General features: G+C 36.8%; 1 protein-coding gene across 7 annotated transcripts in view; it reads left to right on the top strand.

Moving 5' to 3' along the window:
* VWA8 (von Willebrand factor A domain containing 8) overlaps nt 1–16146 on the top strand; it is a 369572-nt gene that overhangs the window by 195846 nt on the left and 157580 nt on the right. For all 7 annotated transcript variants that reach the window (XM_067713438.1, XM_067713439.1, XM_067713440.1 and 4 more), the window contains exons 22-24: nt 10739–10814; nt 12860–12995; nt 15328–15447. In XM_067713438.1, coding sequence (XP_067569539.1) covers nt 10739–10814; nt 12860–12995; nt 15328–15447 — 332 coding nt within the window. The remainder of the gene's footprint in view (nt 1–10738; nt 10815–12859; nt 12996–15327; nt 15448–16146) is intronic.

Here is a 16146-nt window from a genome sequence, read left to right as displayed (position 1 = left end):
ATTAATCACATTATTCTTTTTAAAATATCCTTCTTTAATTTTTAATGAGAACAAAAAGGGGTTCTTTTGTATTATTAACAAATAAAATTTTAAAGTGTTTTTAAGGTATTGTTTTTCATCTTTAGCTCAGTTGTTGTTTCTATTTTGGTGTACTTTAGAATGTATCTTCTTAAAACAAAAACATTTTATTAATGGTACATTTAGAGCCACTGACCTAGAGTAGGCTCTGCTATTATACACGTCATTCTTTATCACAATCACGTGTTTCCACCTCTGTCTTCCCTGCTAGACAGTGTTCTCTCCCTAAGGGCAGGGGCATTGCTTTGAACTGCCTCCTCCAGCATGATTTCTGGAATATGGTAGATGTTTGATAAGATTTGTTAAGCAAATGAATAAATGCAATGTCTGTTCCTTCCCATCCATCTTTGAGACATCCATTTAGAGAATCCTCTCTCTGAAATGGATAGATGATTGGTCCTCCATTCCCATGAGATGAAAGACTCTTAGCACACGATATTTAAGAAGAGTGTGCACTCCGACTCACCCCACCTATCCAGCTCTACTCCCCTCCATGCAGCTCTGTTCTAGACATGCTCGGTTCTTCCCCAAACTACTCTTGTATCTCCAAACTTCGACGTGTTTTCCTATTCCTCTATCTGGAAGCACCTTCCACCCGTCTCTGCCAGTTAAAATCAAATTTAATCATCAAGATCCTGTTTTCTTCAGTCAGAATTAATTGCCTTCTCCTCTGTGTACACATTGAACTTTGTTTTAATTTCTATTATAGCCCTTATCACATTCTGATGTAAGTTATTTTCATTTTATATTTATTTATTTATTTTGGCCGTGCCGGGTGGCATGCAGGATCTTAGTTCCCTGACCAGGGATTGAACCCATGCCCCCTGCATCGGGAGCGTGGAGTCTGATGTGAGTTACATTTATCTTATATATCTCTTGTCATGTGAGTTTCTTGAGAGCAGGAGCTCTGGATTATTCATTTTATAACCCTTCATACCTAATAATCTGCTTTACAAATTGGTAATACATAATATAGTTTTAATACACTCATGGGTTTATTCATCCTTTATGCAAACATTTATTACATGCATAGAAGGTACAAGGCATGATGACAGGCTCTAGGTATATTAAAAATATATATATATATGATATCCTCTTGTCTATAGATGGTATGCCTAGTGAGGGGACAGTCATAGAAATGTTACCAAGGAAGGGCTCTCTGCCCAATGTACATAGAAGCCAATACCAGGGCTCAAATCTGTCTCCCCAGTCTGGGGTTCAGTCAAACCTTCATGAGTTAGGTGAGGAGGGTTGGTATGCAGAATCACTGGCAGGGCACGTTCTGATTGGAGGGCTTTGGAAAGTGGCCATTTGTGGTTAGGTGTGGTAAAGGGGGCTTCAGCACTGGGTCTTCCTGGACGATGGACCCTTCGCCTCTGAAAGGGATCCCGTGTTCAGGTTCTGGTCATGTCCTGGTCCTTTGGTTCCATGGCCGGGGGAAGGGGTGGGTAGAAATTTTGGTTCTAGGTGTTACTTGAGGACAAAATTTTCTCCTCTGTGCATGCTTGGCCTGCATGACTTGCAGTTTTGTTCTGCTGTCTTTGAAAAGTAATTCAGTAACTTGTTAGAAACAGGATAGGGCCAGTTTGGGCTGGTTCTGCGGTTACCTGAACAACTAAAATGTTTCATGAGTGTAAAATGCTTTCTATGGGCCAGTAGTTCAACTGGGAGTATAGACGTGAGAAATACTTAATGCTTCAAAGAGGAGGCAGTATTTGAGTTGAGCCTTTAAGGAACGGGCCTTAACAGTTTGTCAGGCAAAGTGGGGAGAAGGGAAGAAAGAACTTCCCAGGAAAAGTGCACACAACTGGGCACAGTGCTTAAGGAATTACCAGCAACTCAGGGCAGCCTAGGTCACGTGACTGGAGTAGCTGACTGGAGTGCACCCATTTCAACAAACATTGTTGAACACCTAGTAGATGCTGCTCACTTTTCTAGCATGAGTGACTGCAGCAGGAACAAAAGAGCTAAAAACCCCAGGCTTCATATTTATATTCTAGTTGCTAGTGAGAGAGAACAAGATCATTAAAGTATGTAGTCTGTCCGGAGCCTGTGCTCCGCAACGGGAGAGGCCACAACAGTGAGAGGCCCGCGTACCGCAAAAAAAAAAAAAAAAAAAAAAAATGTAGTCTGTCAGATGGTAGGTGCCATGGGGAAAATAAAGCAGGGAAGGGGGCAGAGTGAGGTGTATAATTTTCATAGGTTGACCAGGGAAGGCCTCCCTGAGAAGTTGACTTTTGAGTAGCCCTGATGGATGCTAGCCTATTTCCAGCCTTTTGCGCCTATAAACATGCCTTTTATATTTTAAGTTTTATCTGTGTATTAAGTACTCTTTTTCAGGTTTTCGAGATCCTCTGGCTAACCTTGAATCAATAGCAATAACACCTAAACTCAAGTGAGAGAACAGGACAAATGGACCACACCTTCATTTTCATCCTGAAAGAGTAGAAGAGATTTGCCCGGGAGACGGGAGAACTTTTCAAGTCCCAAGGTGACCTGAGCTGCTGCTATCTTGAAAAGGTGCAGTAGTTGAGATGCCCAGCAGCACCAGTCAGAAAATGCTGCCCGTAATGCCTCTTCAGCCTCACGTGGGAGGCTCTCCACAGTGATTATCCTGACACAGTTCATAACGCAGTGAAAACAGCATTTGCCATTTCATACCCACTCATTTATTTCATTTGGGGTTCAAGGAGCGTGCTCGATACCGGAAGAGAAAAAGCGGCCAGAGACTGAACTGGCTGAGCAGTGTCAGCCGTCTTCCACTCACCCCGGTGTCCTAGACAGCAGCTCTTTGTTGCTGTCTTCCTAACGATGTCTTACACGCGTTTGTATTGGAACAGCTAGGTGTATTATGGAATGGCATTCAAAATCTCCATCAAATTTTAAGGAAAAAACGGGAGATGGCGAAGAAACGTGCTAGAGGATTGCTCTGTCCTCTGCCCTCTGACTCCTCAGAGGTGTTTGTTCCTTCTCCTCTGCCATTAAAATCACACTGGAAAATAGGCTGGGGTTGAAATGAACTCTTTAACTTCCGTTGCCAAAAGCAATATATACTATTTTTCTTACGATTCAGCAGTGTCTTCCTTTAAGAACACCTATCATAAAAACTTAGTAAAATAGGTATATTACAGAAAACTTAAACATCGATTTTCTTTAAGTTAAGAGTTCTCCAAATAGAATGCTTACTTACATACTGTTTTCTGTTTGACTCAAGTGGTTCAAGTGTGATAAATAAAACTGGGAATTGTTTCAAGTTGATGAACAACCAGAAATTAGGATAAAATAATTCATGGATTATAGTATGCCGAATACTATTATGGTAATACAAAATGCAATTTACATAGTAAATTTTAAGCTGTAAGTATCGCACAGGAGGTGTATTTTGGGTTATTAACCATCAGAGGCATGCCTGACCAGTTTCATGGAGAGCTGGTGGACTTAGGTCTTCTCTGACTTAAATAGTCGAAGGCTGGGCTTCCCTGGTGGCGCAGTGGTTGAGAGCCCGCCTGCCGATGCAGAGGACGCGAGTTCGTGCCCTGGTCTCGGAAAATCCCACATGCCGCGGAGTGGCTGGGCCCGTGAGCCATGGCCGCTGAGCCTGCGCGGCCGGAGCCTGTGCTCCGCAACGGGAGAGGCAAGAAGAGTGAGAGGCCCGCGTACCGCACAAAAAAAAAAAAAGAAAAAAAATAGTCGAAGGCTGTTTATCATTTGTCTTAGTGATCAAAAATACTTATTTTAACTTTATTTTGAATTGCCTGTGGTAAAATATCTTTTGATATTTAATTTCATGCAAGATCCAGTTTCTGCTGTGTCAAAGGTAGCACATTATTAGTATGGTAATATAAGTTTACTTAAATATATTACGAATTTAAGCTCAGCAAAGGAAGGAATGTTTACTTTCACAGATACTTATCCATCTTATCTAAAGCAGTGCCCATTAATAGATGTCCAGTAAATATTTATTGAATGAATAATTATGGTATATCCTGATATGAAAATGTATTCACTTAATTTTTCACTCTATCAAACTTTTCTGTTGTTACCCAATTAACGAGGCATTTAAAAATATAAATTACTAGATACTATATTTTCTTTTTTTTTTTGGCGGTACGCAGGCCTCTCACTGCTGTGGCCTCTCCCGTTGCGGAGCACGGGCTCTGGACACACAGACCCAGCGGCCATGGCTCACGGGCCCAGCTGCTCCGAGGCATGTGGGATACTCCCGGACCGGGGCACGAACCTGTGTCCCCTGCATCGGCAGGCGGACTCCTAACCACTGCGCCACCAGGGAAGCCCGATACTATACTTTCTGATAAAGATTTATCCAGTGGATACAATATTCACCCGCCTCACACTCTGGTTTCTTCTGTGTGTGCATCTTTGTACACTCGTTTAGTTTTGTACTTTAATCTTCATCTCATTTTATTCCTTTTCAAAAACTGTTTAGAAAATGCCTTATTTAATGTCAGAGGAAAAGTTAAGTAAGAGGCATGCTTATTGTTTTTCTTTTTTTGTCTGGTAAAGGGGAAATGAAGTTCCTACAAAGAAATTAGGTCATTTTGAGTCCCTAAAATTTACCAAGCCAGAAAGCTAGTTTTCAGAGTAAAGACAAAAGATCCTGTGTTTAATATTCTATCTTAGTATATTTATTTTTAAAGACTAGACAACTTATAAAATGTTCAGATTTTGTTAAAGTATTTGATTATCAGCGTGGCTTTGAATATTGGAGGAATTTCTTTTTTAATAAGTATTACTATATTGCTAGGAGACGTGGTAAGGAGGGTAAGTAGATTTTGAAAACTATTTTGAAAATTTTAGCTTCCATCAGATGACTGTTTTGCTGTGGCTATTTTCTACCTGCTGTTCCCAGAAGATCCTACCTCTGGAGAGCAAAGTGCTGCACCACAGTAGAATTCCTTCCATAAATACTATCCCCCTAATGTCTTCCTTCCTTTTCTGGTTTGTTAGCATTTTATGCATCTGGACATAGTGATGAGTGATTGACAACTAAATAAACTATCTGTCCTCCAAAACAAGTATTTTAAGAGCTGGAGTCACTTTGGCAGAAAAAATATTTTGTTTATCTTACTAAAAGGACTTTTCCCTCACAGCATTCAAAGCACATATAATAATAATGTCTCTCTCACTTTTATCTTTCTTACTTTTTACTCTACTGTATTTCCTCATATGTTCTATTTTGATTCCCTCTGTAGAGATGAGTCATCTTGGGTTTCAAGAGTTTAAGTGATTGGGACTTCCCTGGCAGTTCAGTGGTTGAGACTTCACCTTCCAATGCAGGGGCTGTGGGTTCGATCCTTGGTCAGGGAGCTAAGATCCCACATGCCTCACGGCCAAAAAACCAAAACATAAAACAGAAGCAATATTGTAACAAACTCAATGAAGACTTTAAAAATGGTCCACATCAAAAAAAAAAAAAAGGAAAATCTTAAAAAAAAAAGAACTTAAGTGATTGACCAAACTAGGAGGACTCAGAATTAGGCCAGTGCTGGTTTTCAACTAACACTGCAATAATCATAGTTAATTTTTGTCTTCCTTTTTTTGTAGTGTATGGCAACACTGCTTATATTAATGACTGTTTCTGTTTGAGGGCTCAGGGAAGTTTCTTCCCCAACATGGCAAAATAAATATGTCTTTCATAGGCAAGGTAGGAAGGGAGTGTTCAGAGAGCCCAGAATATTTGTAAACATTAATTTATTCTCAAATTTAATTAATTCTCAAATTTGTTTGCATCCCCTGTGTCTAAGTACCACTCTCTCTTTTATTAGTGATAATTATTAGTAATACATCTTATCTTTATTTCATTGCTTGCTTTAAAATAAGCCTTATGGAAGTGATGTTCTTGTTTATTCCATGACTTCTTCACTTGAAAATATCCTTCAACAGCACTTCTCAAGTAATGGTATGGTTGTATCTTATTTGTGAAAATTACCGTTTAATTCTATTTTTATAGATGATTTTTATAATCATCCCACTTTTTAAAATATTGAGCAAATATTTGTTAAGTGCCTCCTAAGTGCCATATTCTATCTTTCCTTTCTCATGCTTGGCTTATAATAATGAGTGGACTGTTACTGTAGCCATCTCTATTTTAATGAACTACAAAGTTAGAGAAGATTTCTATTAGCTATTTAAAACTCTTGTGTGTCTTTTTTCTTCCGTCACCCTTGTGTTTAACTATTACTGTTTTTCTAAAAGACAGCTAACCATAAACCAATTTAAATGCAACTTACTAAAATATTATCCTCAGAGTAAACATTGCTATTTTGAGATCTTTTGCTCCTCAATAAATTCGAAGATATTAGCTTAATGTACCTTTATACGCAACGTTGCGAGAACGGATTGTGCTTGCTCTCCAGAGGCCAATTTTCTTTCCTTAGTTTAATAAAAACCTGGTCTTTATTCAATCTAATTACTTTTTATTGCATCTGGAATCATTTTAAATTACTATTGAAACATTAATAACTCCAACTTAAAAAAAAAACTTTAAAATCACAGAGTTAAAAGAAGACTAGAGTTTAGCACCATATTTCTTTGAGTAGCCCCTTTATTGACACAGGCTTTAATTGATGGACTGCTTTAGTTTGTAAGAGAGTAAGAAGTGAGAACAATTGGTGCTAACATAAATGTCAGCAATTAGCTGAACATTCTAATTAATTCCTCAAGCATTGCTGATAACTGTTATGTACTGGAAAGACATCCCTTTATTAAACTGTAGGCTAAGGAAATGTTACTAAGATGTGTTTTCTTCTCCTCAGTATTGTTGAAATTGTTGAGTCTATTTCAACTTTTATGAGTTTATGTTTCAAAGCTGTTATTGAGAGGAACAAATCATAATAGAATTGAAATTGTAACAAATAAAATATTCTCTTAGGGTCGTTGCTTATTTGTGTGGAGAATAAATATCTTTTGATCCAAGATGCTCCTAAATACAAAGCAATGATTTTAATCAAATATTTTCTGAAAAAGAATCATTATATTGTCTTTACGAGTCAATTCACATGCTACTGTGACAATAGCCATCTGATCATTTACTTTGTTGAAGTTTATAATATTGTAAGATACCTTGGAAAAGCAAGCTTTTTTCTTGTTGTATGAAGTACTAATCAGAAGATAGTGGGTTCTTTTTTTTTTTTTTTTTTGTGAGGTATGCGGGCCTCTCACTGTTGTGGCCTCTCCCGTTGCAGAGCACAGGCTCCGGACGCACAGGCTCAGCGGCCATGGCTCATGGGCCCAGCCGCTCCGCGGCATGTGGGATCTTCCCGGACCGGGGCACAAACCCGTGTCCCCTGCATCGGCAGGCGGACTCTCAACCACTGTGCCACCAGGGAAGCCCAGTGGGTTATTTTCTACTCTTATATAATAAGGGACTTACATATAAGCCAATCCATTTTTTAAAAGTTGAATGTAATTTTACATATTTTGCTAGCCTTTGCAATCCTTTGATATATAAGACAAAGGACCAATAATAAGAATAGAACAAAGCCACTTTTTTCCTTTAAGCTCCTCTTTCTCATAGCCTACTCCACTGAAACCCATGATTCCCATTGGTATTTATCCTCATTTGTTGTCCTTTTTGGGAATCATCTGTTTTACGCTTGTTCTCTCAAACCTATGGTTTTTATTTCTAACACAAAAGTCTTTTGAGAAATCTAATTTGGCAAATTGTATGCTATCAGAATTCAAGTGTTATAGAACAATTTCATTTGCCTTTTTAAAATTGGAATTCAGCTTGAATTTCCTGTTCTTAATCTGCTATGAAGCACTCTAATTATTAGGGTAATGGCTGAATTTCCTTTCTACTGACAATGATACAAGAGTTCCTTTTTCCATTTCAGTTCTGGGGGGTGTCATGTTGTTGCCCATTAAATATATGACAGCTGAGGTGTGAAATTCACTATGTTGCTGTAAAAAATCTGTGTGAACATGTCTCTTTCTCTTCCTCACTTACCCCCTTCTGTATTGCCAGGATATTAACAGTGAATTTAAGTGATATTCATTAAACTCTGTTCTTATTTGTTTAAAACCCTAAAAAAAATTCAGCAGACTAGAGCATAAAGTATATCCTACAGTAAATTTATGAGACCCAGGGATACAAAAAATGGATGTGTGACTATATATCATTATATTGCATAAGAAACATTTTAGTCATACTAAAGTTGATAATCACCAATACATGTCACAATATATTTTCACTTTCCTTTAACATCCCTCAAGGCTTTATTTTAGATACATTTCAATTTGAAAGTTAGTGAAGATAAAAGAATAATGTTGAATTCTTTATAAAGTGTAGTGCTAAGGCTATAGCAAACAGTAGATCACCAGACAGGCACCAGGCCCATGAGAGCCGGTATGAGGCTGGGAGCTTGGAACAGAGGTCAGAAATGGCAATAGGCCAGACCTCCAGGGAATAAATTGAAGAAACCAATCACTGTTTAGTCAAGTTAGAGAGAGAAGCCTTTCAACCTAGGTGCAAAAAAAGTCAGGTAGTCTAGAAATTGTAAATGTCAATAATCGTACTGCCAACATACTTGCTCAAGCCTTGGTAAATGAGAACTCTGATGCAGAAGTTTCCTGCTACAGTAATAAGTGTAAATCCAACTCAATTTGAAATCCATGATGGATGTAGACCATCTCCCCCTCCGTCCCCTGACTAGTCAATCCCAAGTGTACGTCTCAACATGACTGTACCTTCTGATATACACTCATAAGTGAATTAGGAAGATTCCTTACCTTAGAGTCAGCCTTAGTCTAACCCAACGTTTATTAAAGTGGGTTCTGTAGTTCCAGATTCTCTGTTAAAAAAAAAAGAGTTCCATGATCCAATATATTTTGAAGTCCATATACTGTATGTTGCACTTTTAACTGTTAACATTTTTGTTCATTTCATTCATGGATTCATTTATTCAACAAAGATTTATTAAATTCATCCTGTGAGTCAGACATCCACTAGATGCTGGGGACAGGATGAGGAATAAGGTAGATATGGTCTACACTCTGAAATCTTAACAGTCTGAGTAGAACGACAGATAGTAAAAATAAGCAACTACGATATAGTGTGGTAAGGACTGAAATAGGGGTGACCCAGGACTCAAAGGGAACATACAGCAAAGCCACCTAATTGGTCTAAAAAGGGTCCACAGGGGCTTTCTAAGAAGTATCATCTGTGCTAAAAACCTGAAGGTCAAGTAGAAGTTACACAGGAAAGGAACTTTTAGTCACAGCAGCAGCAGTAATGATCACAACAAATAGATAAAGCTGGCATGTCATTTTACTCTTTCTATCTGCCATATATTGTGCTAGATACTTTCCCAAGCGTTCTATCAGTGATATTTCTGGGTAGGTTTTATTATTTACTCAAAATCATCTAGTTAATAAGTGGCAAGAACTAGAATTTGAATCCCGTATGGTCTGACTCCAAAGGGTTTTTTCCGCTCCTCCGCAAACTGCCTTTCAATGCAATTAACTGATTTTGATTAAATTTGTTTTGCTAAGGCAAAAAATGACTTGAGTGATATCTTAAGTTTGCTTTATCAGTGATTGTCATGTAGTATTTATTAGGTTTTTTTTTAATAGAATCACATTTTATATTTTAATAATTGTGATAAAATTTAGCATTTGGGTAGAAGTCTCAGAAGTATATTATGGCACTGAGGTCTGAAGTTCACATTCCAGATAGTATCTTACACAGAGAAGGTCCTCAAAACAACACGGTGGTGACTTCACATTTTACGTTGAATAAGTGGTAGCGTAGTTTGAAAAGATAAGTTTGAACTCTTGTAAAGAAAGATGCTACTCACATTTTGGAAGTAATTTAATTCTCTGTACGACATGATCAGGATGGCCGTAGGATTTTTTATTTTTTAGATAGAGTATATGCAGAAGGTGAAGATATGAAATCGATCTCCTTAAAAAATGTCTGCACCTACCTATAACCAACAGCCTATATACACACATTTTTGGCAAGAATATTCATAGGTGATGTGAACTTCATATCTCATCATGTGTGGAGGTGCATAACATCAAGATAACTCACTATTAGTACTTTTGAAAATCCTGATCTAAAGGAGAGGCAGGTAAATAGTAGTAGGTAGAATTAAGAAAGTAAAATGGATTGCCCTAATCCTAGCAGAAATGTTCAGAATCCCATGGTTCCTGGAGTGAGGTGAGACAGTCTTGCTTTTGCACCTAGTGATGGCAGATTGGACCAGAAAGTGTAATTCACAGACCTGCTATAATTGGCCACGCCAGCATGCCAGTCATCACCAAACTCACCATCAAAATTATTTTTAACGAATCTAAATATTGTATATAAAATACAAATATATTTTTTAAAATTTCTCCTTTTCACCTTCAGGGAGTTATATGAGGAGTGAAATGGTCACAAGGGAAATTACTGGAAGAAAAAAGAGAAGTAAAAAACCTGGATAATCTGTAAACTTGGATTAATTCCCAAACCGTTGTAATTTATATTGACATCAACAAAATACTATTGCTGACTGGAATTTCATTTGCTTTTTTATTCATCTTAGGGAAAGCTGGATGGGGGTGAAAAAAGAAATGCTCTTGTGTTATATTTTATTCGTGATCAAATGTCAGTTTATTTCCTTACTTACTATAAAATGTGTTGGTTTAACTTTAGGGACACCACGGTCCAGACCCTTACTCTTCAGCCTTCTGTTAAAGATGGACTTATTGTGTATGAAGACTCACCTTTGGTTAGTAATACAATTATATGAATATTCTCAAATGTATTTTTTTGAATGATAATTATATTTCAGCCTTTGAGGGTGAGAAATCTCCCATTGGTTCCAATATGTTTCAGTCTTAACTGGAAAACACTCATTCATATGTCATTAGGAGAATGGATATTTGAATGCAAATTACTGGGAAAATAACATGTTTTCTTATTCTGTTCTTCTCTCTCCAGAGTGAGAGATTTTGATATCCTCTAATGATTACTTTTCTATTCCAGAATTTTGAAAAAAGAAAGAAGTTTGCTGTTTTCAGATGTACAGACTTCGAAATTAGATAATGCTTCTAGAATGTTTTAAAAAATGATTTTAATTAATAAAATATTCACCCAATGTTTTACGCAGCTGAGAAGATCGTTCCTCAGCGTCTCACATAAGATGCAAAGAAATCTGGCCTGCCAGGCACACCTCTCTGTGTAGATAACTCCTCGGCAGCAATGGCACAAATAAGCCACCATGAGAACCTCTGTGGTCCAGACCCCAGCGATGGGAGTCTTTAGGACCTCCTGCCTGAATTCAGCCAGATTAGAACCGACTTTTCTGTGAACAAAGATGTGAAGGCTGGAGTTAGGAGTAGAAGCTACACGTTTTCTCTCTTTTTTTAAATTCAGCTTATTTTTACGCTAAAATTAAAAGGAAAAATCCTTATTCATTTATTAGAATATGTAATAAAATATTTGTGGTAGAGAGAATCATCTGTGTCTTGATCTATATTTCCTTAAAATTATTTGCCAAAATTATGTAATGATAAAAGTTTATGATATGGTCCATTTTATATTTCTTACTATGTAAAATAATGATCTTTGGGTTTACATTGAAATTCCTTGACTGTCACCTCCTATGCACTCTTTATTTTTTTTTTCATTTTTGGCCATGCCGCTCAGCTTGCAGGATCTCAGTTCCGTGACCAGGGGTTTAACCCGGGCCATGGCAATGAAAGTACCAGGTCCTAATCCCGAGGCCACCGGGAAACTCCCTCCTATCCACTCTCTAAAAATGTTTTTAAGGATTTTTCCGAACTTTTACCTTTCTTCTAATAATGTCACCACTTAGTCATCTAAGACCTGGAACTCTTTCTTATTTTTCCTTTCACTTCTTCCCATCTGATCAGTAGCCAAGGCTATAGATTATCCCTCTGGAAAACTCTTCAGATCAATATGATGCTTTTTATTTCCATTTTTCTCCCATGCCTCCTTCCCTAAAATCAGGTCCTCACACCACTGTTTTACCAAATTGTTATGGTACTCCCCTTTTAGTCTATTCCGCATATTTCTACAGGATTAAATGTACTAACGTGTAGCTCCAAACTCCATTGTTATCATGTCTGAACTCATAAATCTTTAATTACATCCTATTATTTAGTGAGATCAAGCACATATTTTTTGGTCTGGCAGGCAACTTTTTAGTAGTAGAGACCCAATCTACCCTTTCAGATCCTATTCTCTCTTTTCTTACATTTAACGTCTGCTTCAGCCAAGATAGATATTCATATTCACTCTTCCCTCAGTGGGCTGCAGGATTTCTTGAGTTTGGCCATTGATTTTCTTTGTCTTGACTACCCATCTCCTCACCATACATACTGATCTCATCTCTTAAAATCATACACTCTTTTAGAGCCATCACAAGTGCAACGTTCTGATATCCAGTATTGATTGTGATGTCTCACTCCTCTTAACCCCCATGGCACTTTAATTTCCCTATTCGTTATACTTGTTTTAATACTCCCCTACCCTGGGGTGTGAAATGTTGTGAATTCCGCCAGCATAGGGATAATTATGAAGCTGAAGGAAAGTAAAGTGCTTACTGCAGAGTTAGCCGTTTAGTAACTATGAGAAGCTTTTGGTAGCGATCCATAAATTTTGTTTCCGGCTCTGCTACAGACAGTTTTGTGATAGTGTATTTATAACTTACATAAAACCACCTATTATAAATCCAAATCAATGAGTGATGACATTTTTAAAACGTTTGCTTTCATTTTTTTGTTTATGGTAAATGTTCTGTCTTCAAAGGTTAAAGCAGTAAAATTGGGTCATGTTCTGGTAGTAGATGAAGCAGACAAAGCCCCAACAAATGTCACCTGTATTTTAAAAACTCTAGTAGAAAATGGAGAAATGATTCTAGCAGATGGAAGGCGCATTGTTGCAAGTGAGTATAAAAAAGCAACTTTTCTTTCAGTATATGCAATTTTTACATCTCTGGTATCAAATCACACACTTGGCTGGTTATTTATCTGCAAACAAGCACAAGTTAATGTAAGTCAAGTTGTCTGTATTGACAGTTATTTGTAAAATTCAATATGTCTGAATCTAGCTTTGTCAGTTTCACTTTCGTATAGCCAGAGAGCATCTTTGAGCATTTCAATCGTAGTTTTAGGACAAATCGGCTTCATAGTTTTTCTACTCTGAGAATACAAACATATAATCCTTTGTATACTCATCTCAATTATTTGTGTGCAATTTATTTTCTTTCATTGTTATCTGGAATTTTTAAAGCTCTATCACATTTCTGTTACTCATAATATTAAAATTAATGTTATTAGCTCAGTATAATTAGAAAAAAATTGCTGGGCATTTTATATCTATCATATATATGTATGAATGTATCGGTGTGTATACATATATTACACACACATACCAGCTTCAGGAAGAAGTTAGTTATTCTCTGTTTTGGAGTATCTTCCTCCTTTTATTTTATTTTTGTTGTTGTTGTTAGGGGAGATGTACATAGATAAATCTCATAAGTCTGTTTAAGCTACAAGGAAAAATTGTCTAATGCAATGTGAGAACATTTTCTGGTTTCTAATACAAAATTTTTGTGTCATGAAAAGACTTGAAGATCTATAACTAGCCATTAAAAATATACAGTCAATAGTAAGGAACCAAACAAGTTGAGACTAATAACTGAAATCTTCAATATTCAAAGAGAGTATAAACAGAAGACTCCATAAAAATGTACAAGTGCATCACCACAGAGACTTCTTCTTGGGCACTGTCATTGCAAGACTGCTGTTTCTAAGCCTAGGAAACTCAGCACTAATAAAAGTATTCTAACATTTCAGTGTCACAATGAATTTATGGGAAAAAATGAGAATTTGACTTAAACAGCCTGATTACTATCTTTTAGAAAGATCATTCAGACTCTTAAGATTAGAATGCTTCCTGCCCTTTTTAGAGGCATTACGAGGACAGTGAAATGGAAAGCAAGAAAGAATCGCTGAAACAAACTTATAGTTAAACAGTGACTATGTCCTGGTAACCCTTTACATTTTTTTAATATATTTTTGAAGGATAGTCTACAAGCAAAGGAGTCATCATAATTCTTAAATTCAAGTTTGATTGTAGATGACATTTTAAACACGAGCAACTGAAGCTCTTTCGAACATGGTTTCATAAAGCATCACTTCTACGGCTATGTTTCTCATTTTCTTTGCCTTTTAAAATTTTCATGTTTTATTGCTATTTTTATTTTAGTTAACTAATTAAGTAAATTTTGTGTGTGACCGCATACCCTTGTATTTACCACTACTGAAATTAGTGGAGATCAAACGTTAAAACTAATGGTGGTATTAGCATGTGAATATATGGCACGTTGGAAGGTTACTTTTTGGTATCATAAAAAAATACAAGTATAAGTTCTCACAGACTCATCTCAGGTAAAACTCCAGGTGTTTCACAACTATCATTTCTTAAAGATGGACAGCCTAAGGCTAAGATTTAAATAAACCCAGATGACAGGTATTTCTTCTTAAAATAACCATAATAAAGTTTTTACTATCTTAAATTATTGTTTGGCCCAGCAGTTCTATCTGAAATGTACATCAGCAAGTAGTTTATAATATTCACTTCCTTTAATACCTTAAACGTTTGCACGAAGAAAGTTCCAGTCAACTTGAAATTATGTATTTTAAGAACTATGGTAGAATCCCTTGAATGGAAATTAATCACCTTTGCTCTAATGAATTGACTAGGTGGTCAAGACCTTTATTCTATGTGGTTAAGTTTCAGGGTGCGTAATCTAAACAGGAATTCCTCCTTAGCTACAGAAGGAAGGCTTTATGCAAAGTGATGCAGCTGCTGATTGGATAACAACTAAAGGATGTTTGGATTATCCTTTGCGTATTCTTTGGATTATCTATTGGAATAGATTCTTTTTTTTAAAGGAATAATAGCATCTCAAGCCAAGTTTTAAGTACCATAAGACAACATTTAGACAAGTTTGCTTTTTAGACGTGCATTTAATTTACATAAAAATGCAAGTTCCCGTATAGTTTAGTATACACATTATCAGTATTCTGTTGCTAAGCAAACTTTCTCAAAAATGTTTTTGTTTTCTGCAGCCAAATTGTTACAGCCAGATTTCTTAGAGTTGTTTTACCATTGAACAGTATGACTACTTATGTGATTTTAAAGGCTGTAACTTGATACTCTTAAGAATTATTAAATATCTATAAAGAATAAATAGAAATTATGTTTTTCAGATTCTGCATTAGTCAATGGAAGAGAAAATGTTGTTGTGATCCATCCTGACTTTAGGATGATCGTTCTGGCCAACAGACCTGGATTTCCTTTCCTAGGCAATGATTTCTTCGGCACCTTAGGTACAAAGAATCTTGATAATAATAATAAAAACAATAGCAATAACAGTAAAAATATTGTCTTAGTAACAATACTGTAATGGCTATCACTGAATGCTATCATGTGCTGTCATCATCACAGCCACCTTGTGAGAGTATGTGTTATCCCCATTTTAGAGAAAGAGAGTATCATATTCAGAGAGATTTTTTTTTTTAACGTCTTTATTGGGGTATAATTGCTTTACAATGGTGTGTTAGTTTCTGCTTTATAACAAAGTGAATCAGTTATACATATACATATGTTCCCATATGTCTTCCCTCTTGCGTCTCCCTCCCTCCCACCCTCCCTATTCCACCCCTCCAGGCTGTCACAAAGCACCGAGCCAGAGCCAATATCCCTGTGCCATGCGGCTGCTTCCCACTAGCTATCTACCTTACTACGTTTGTTAGTGTGTATATGTCCATGACAGAGAGATTCTTTTTTTAGGGTCACTCAGATAAGTATTAGAATGGCTTCATATCTATGTGTTTTCTTACACAACTAAACTATACTTTGTTATTTAGGGCCTCTTAGAGTAAAACACAAAATAAGGAACGGTTTTTAGTGTTTGGTTTTCATCATATCCCCCTATGAAAAGGTTTGAGGCCAGCTCTGGGGAGACTGATTCTCATTGATTGGAGAGGCCCTGGGATAAACTGAAGCATCAGGAGCCTTTAAGAATA

Source organism: Pseudorca crassidens, chromosome 18, assembly GCF_039906515.1.
Source record: "Pseudorca crassidens isolate mPseCra1 chromosome 18, mPseCra1.hap1, whole genome shotgun sequence".
Lineage (NCBI taxonomy): Eukaryota > Metazoa > Chordata > Mammalia > Artiodactyla > Delphinidae > Pseudorca > Pseudorca crassidens.
Note: the sequence above shows the minus strand (reverse complement) of the source record. Positions and strands in the feature narration are given on the sequence as shown.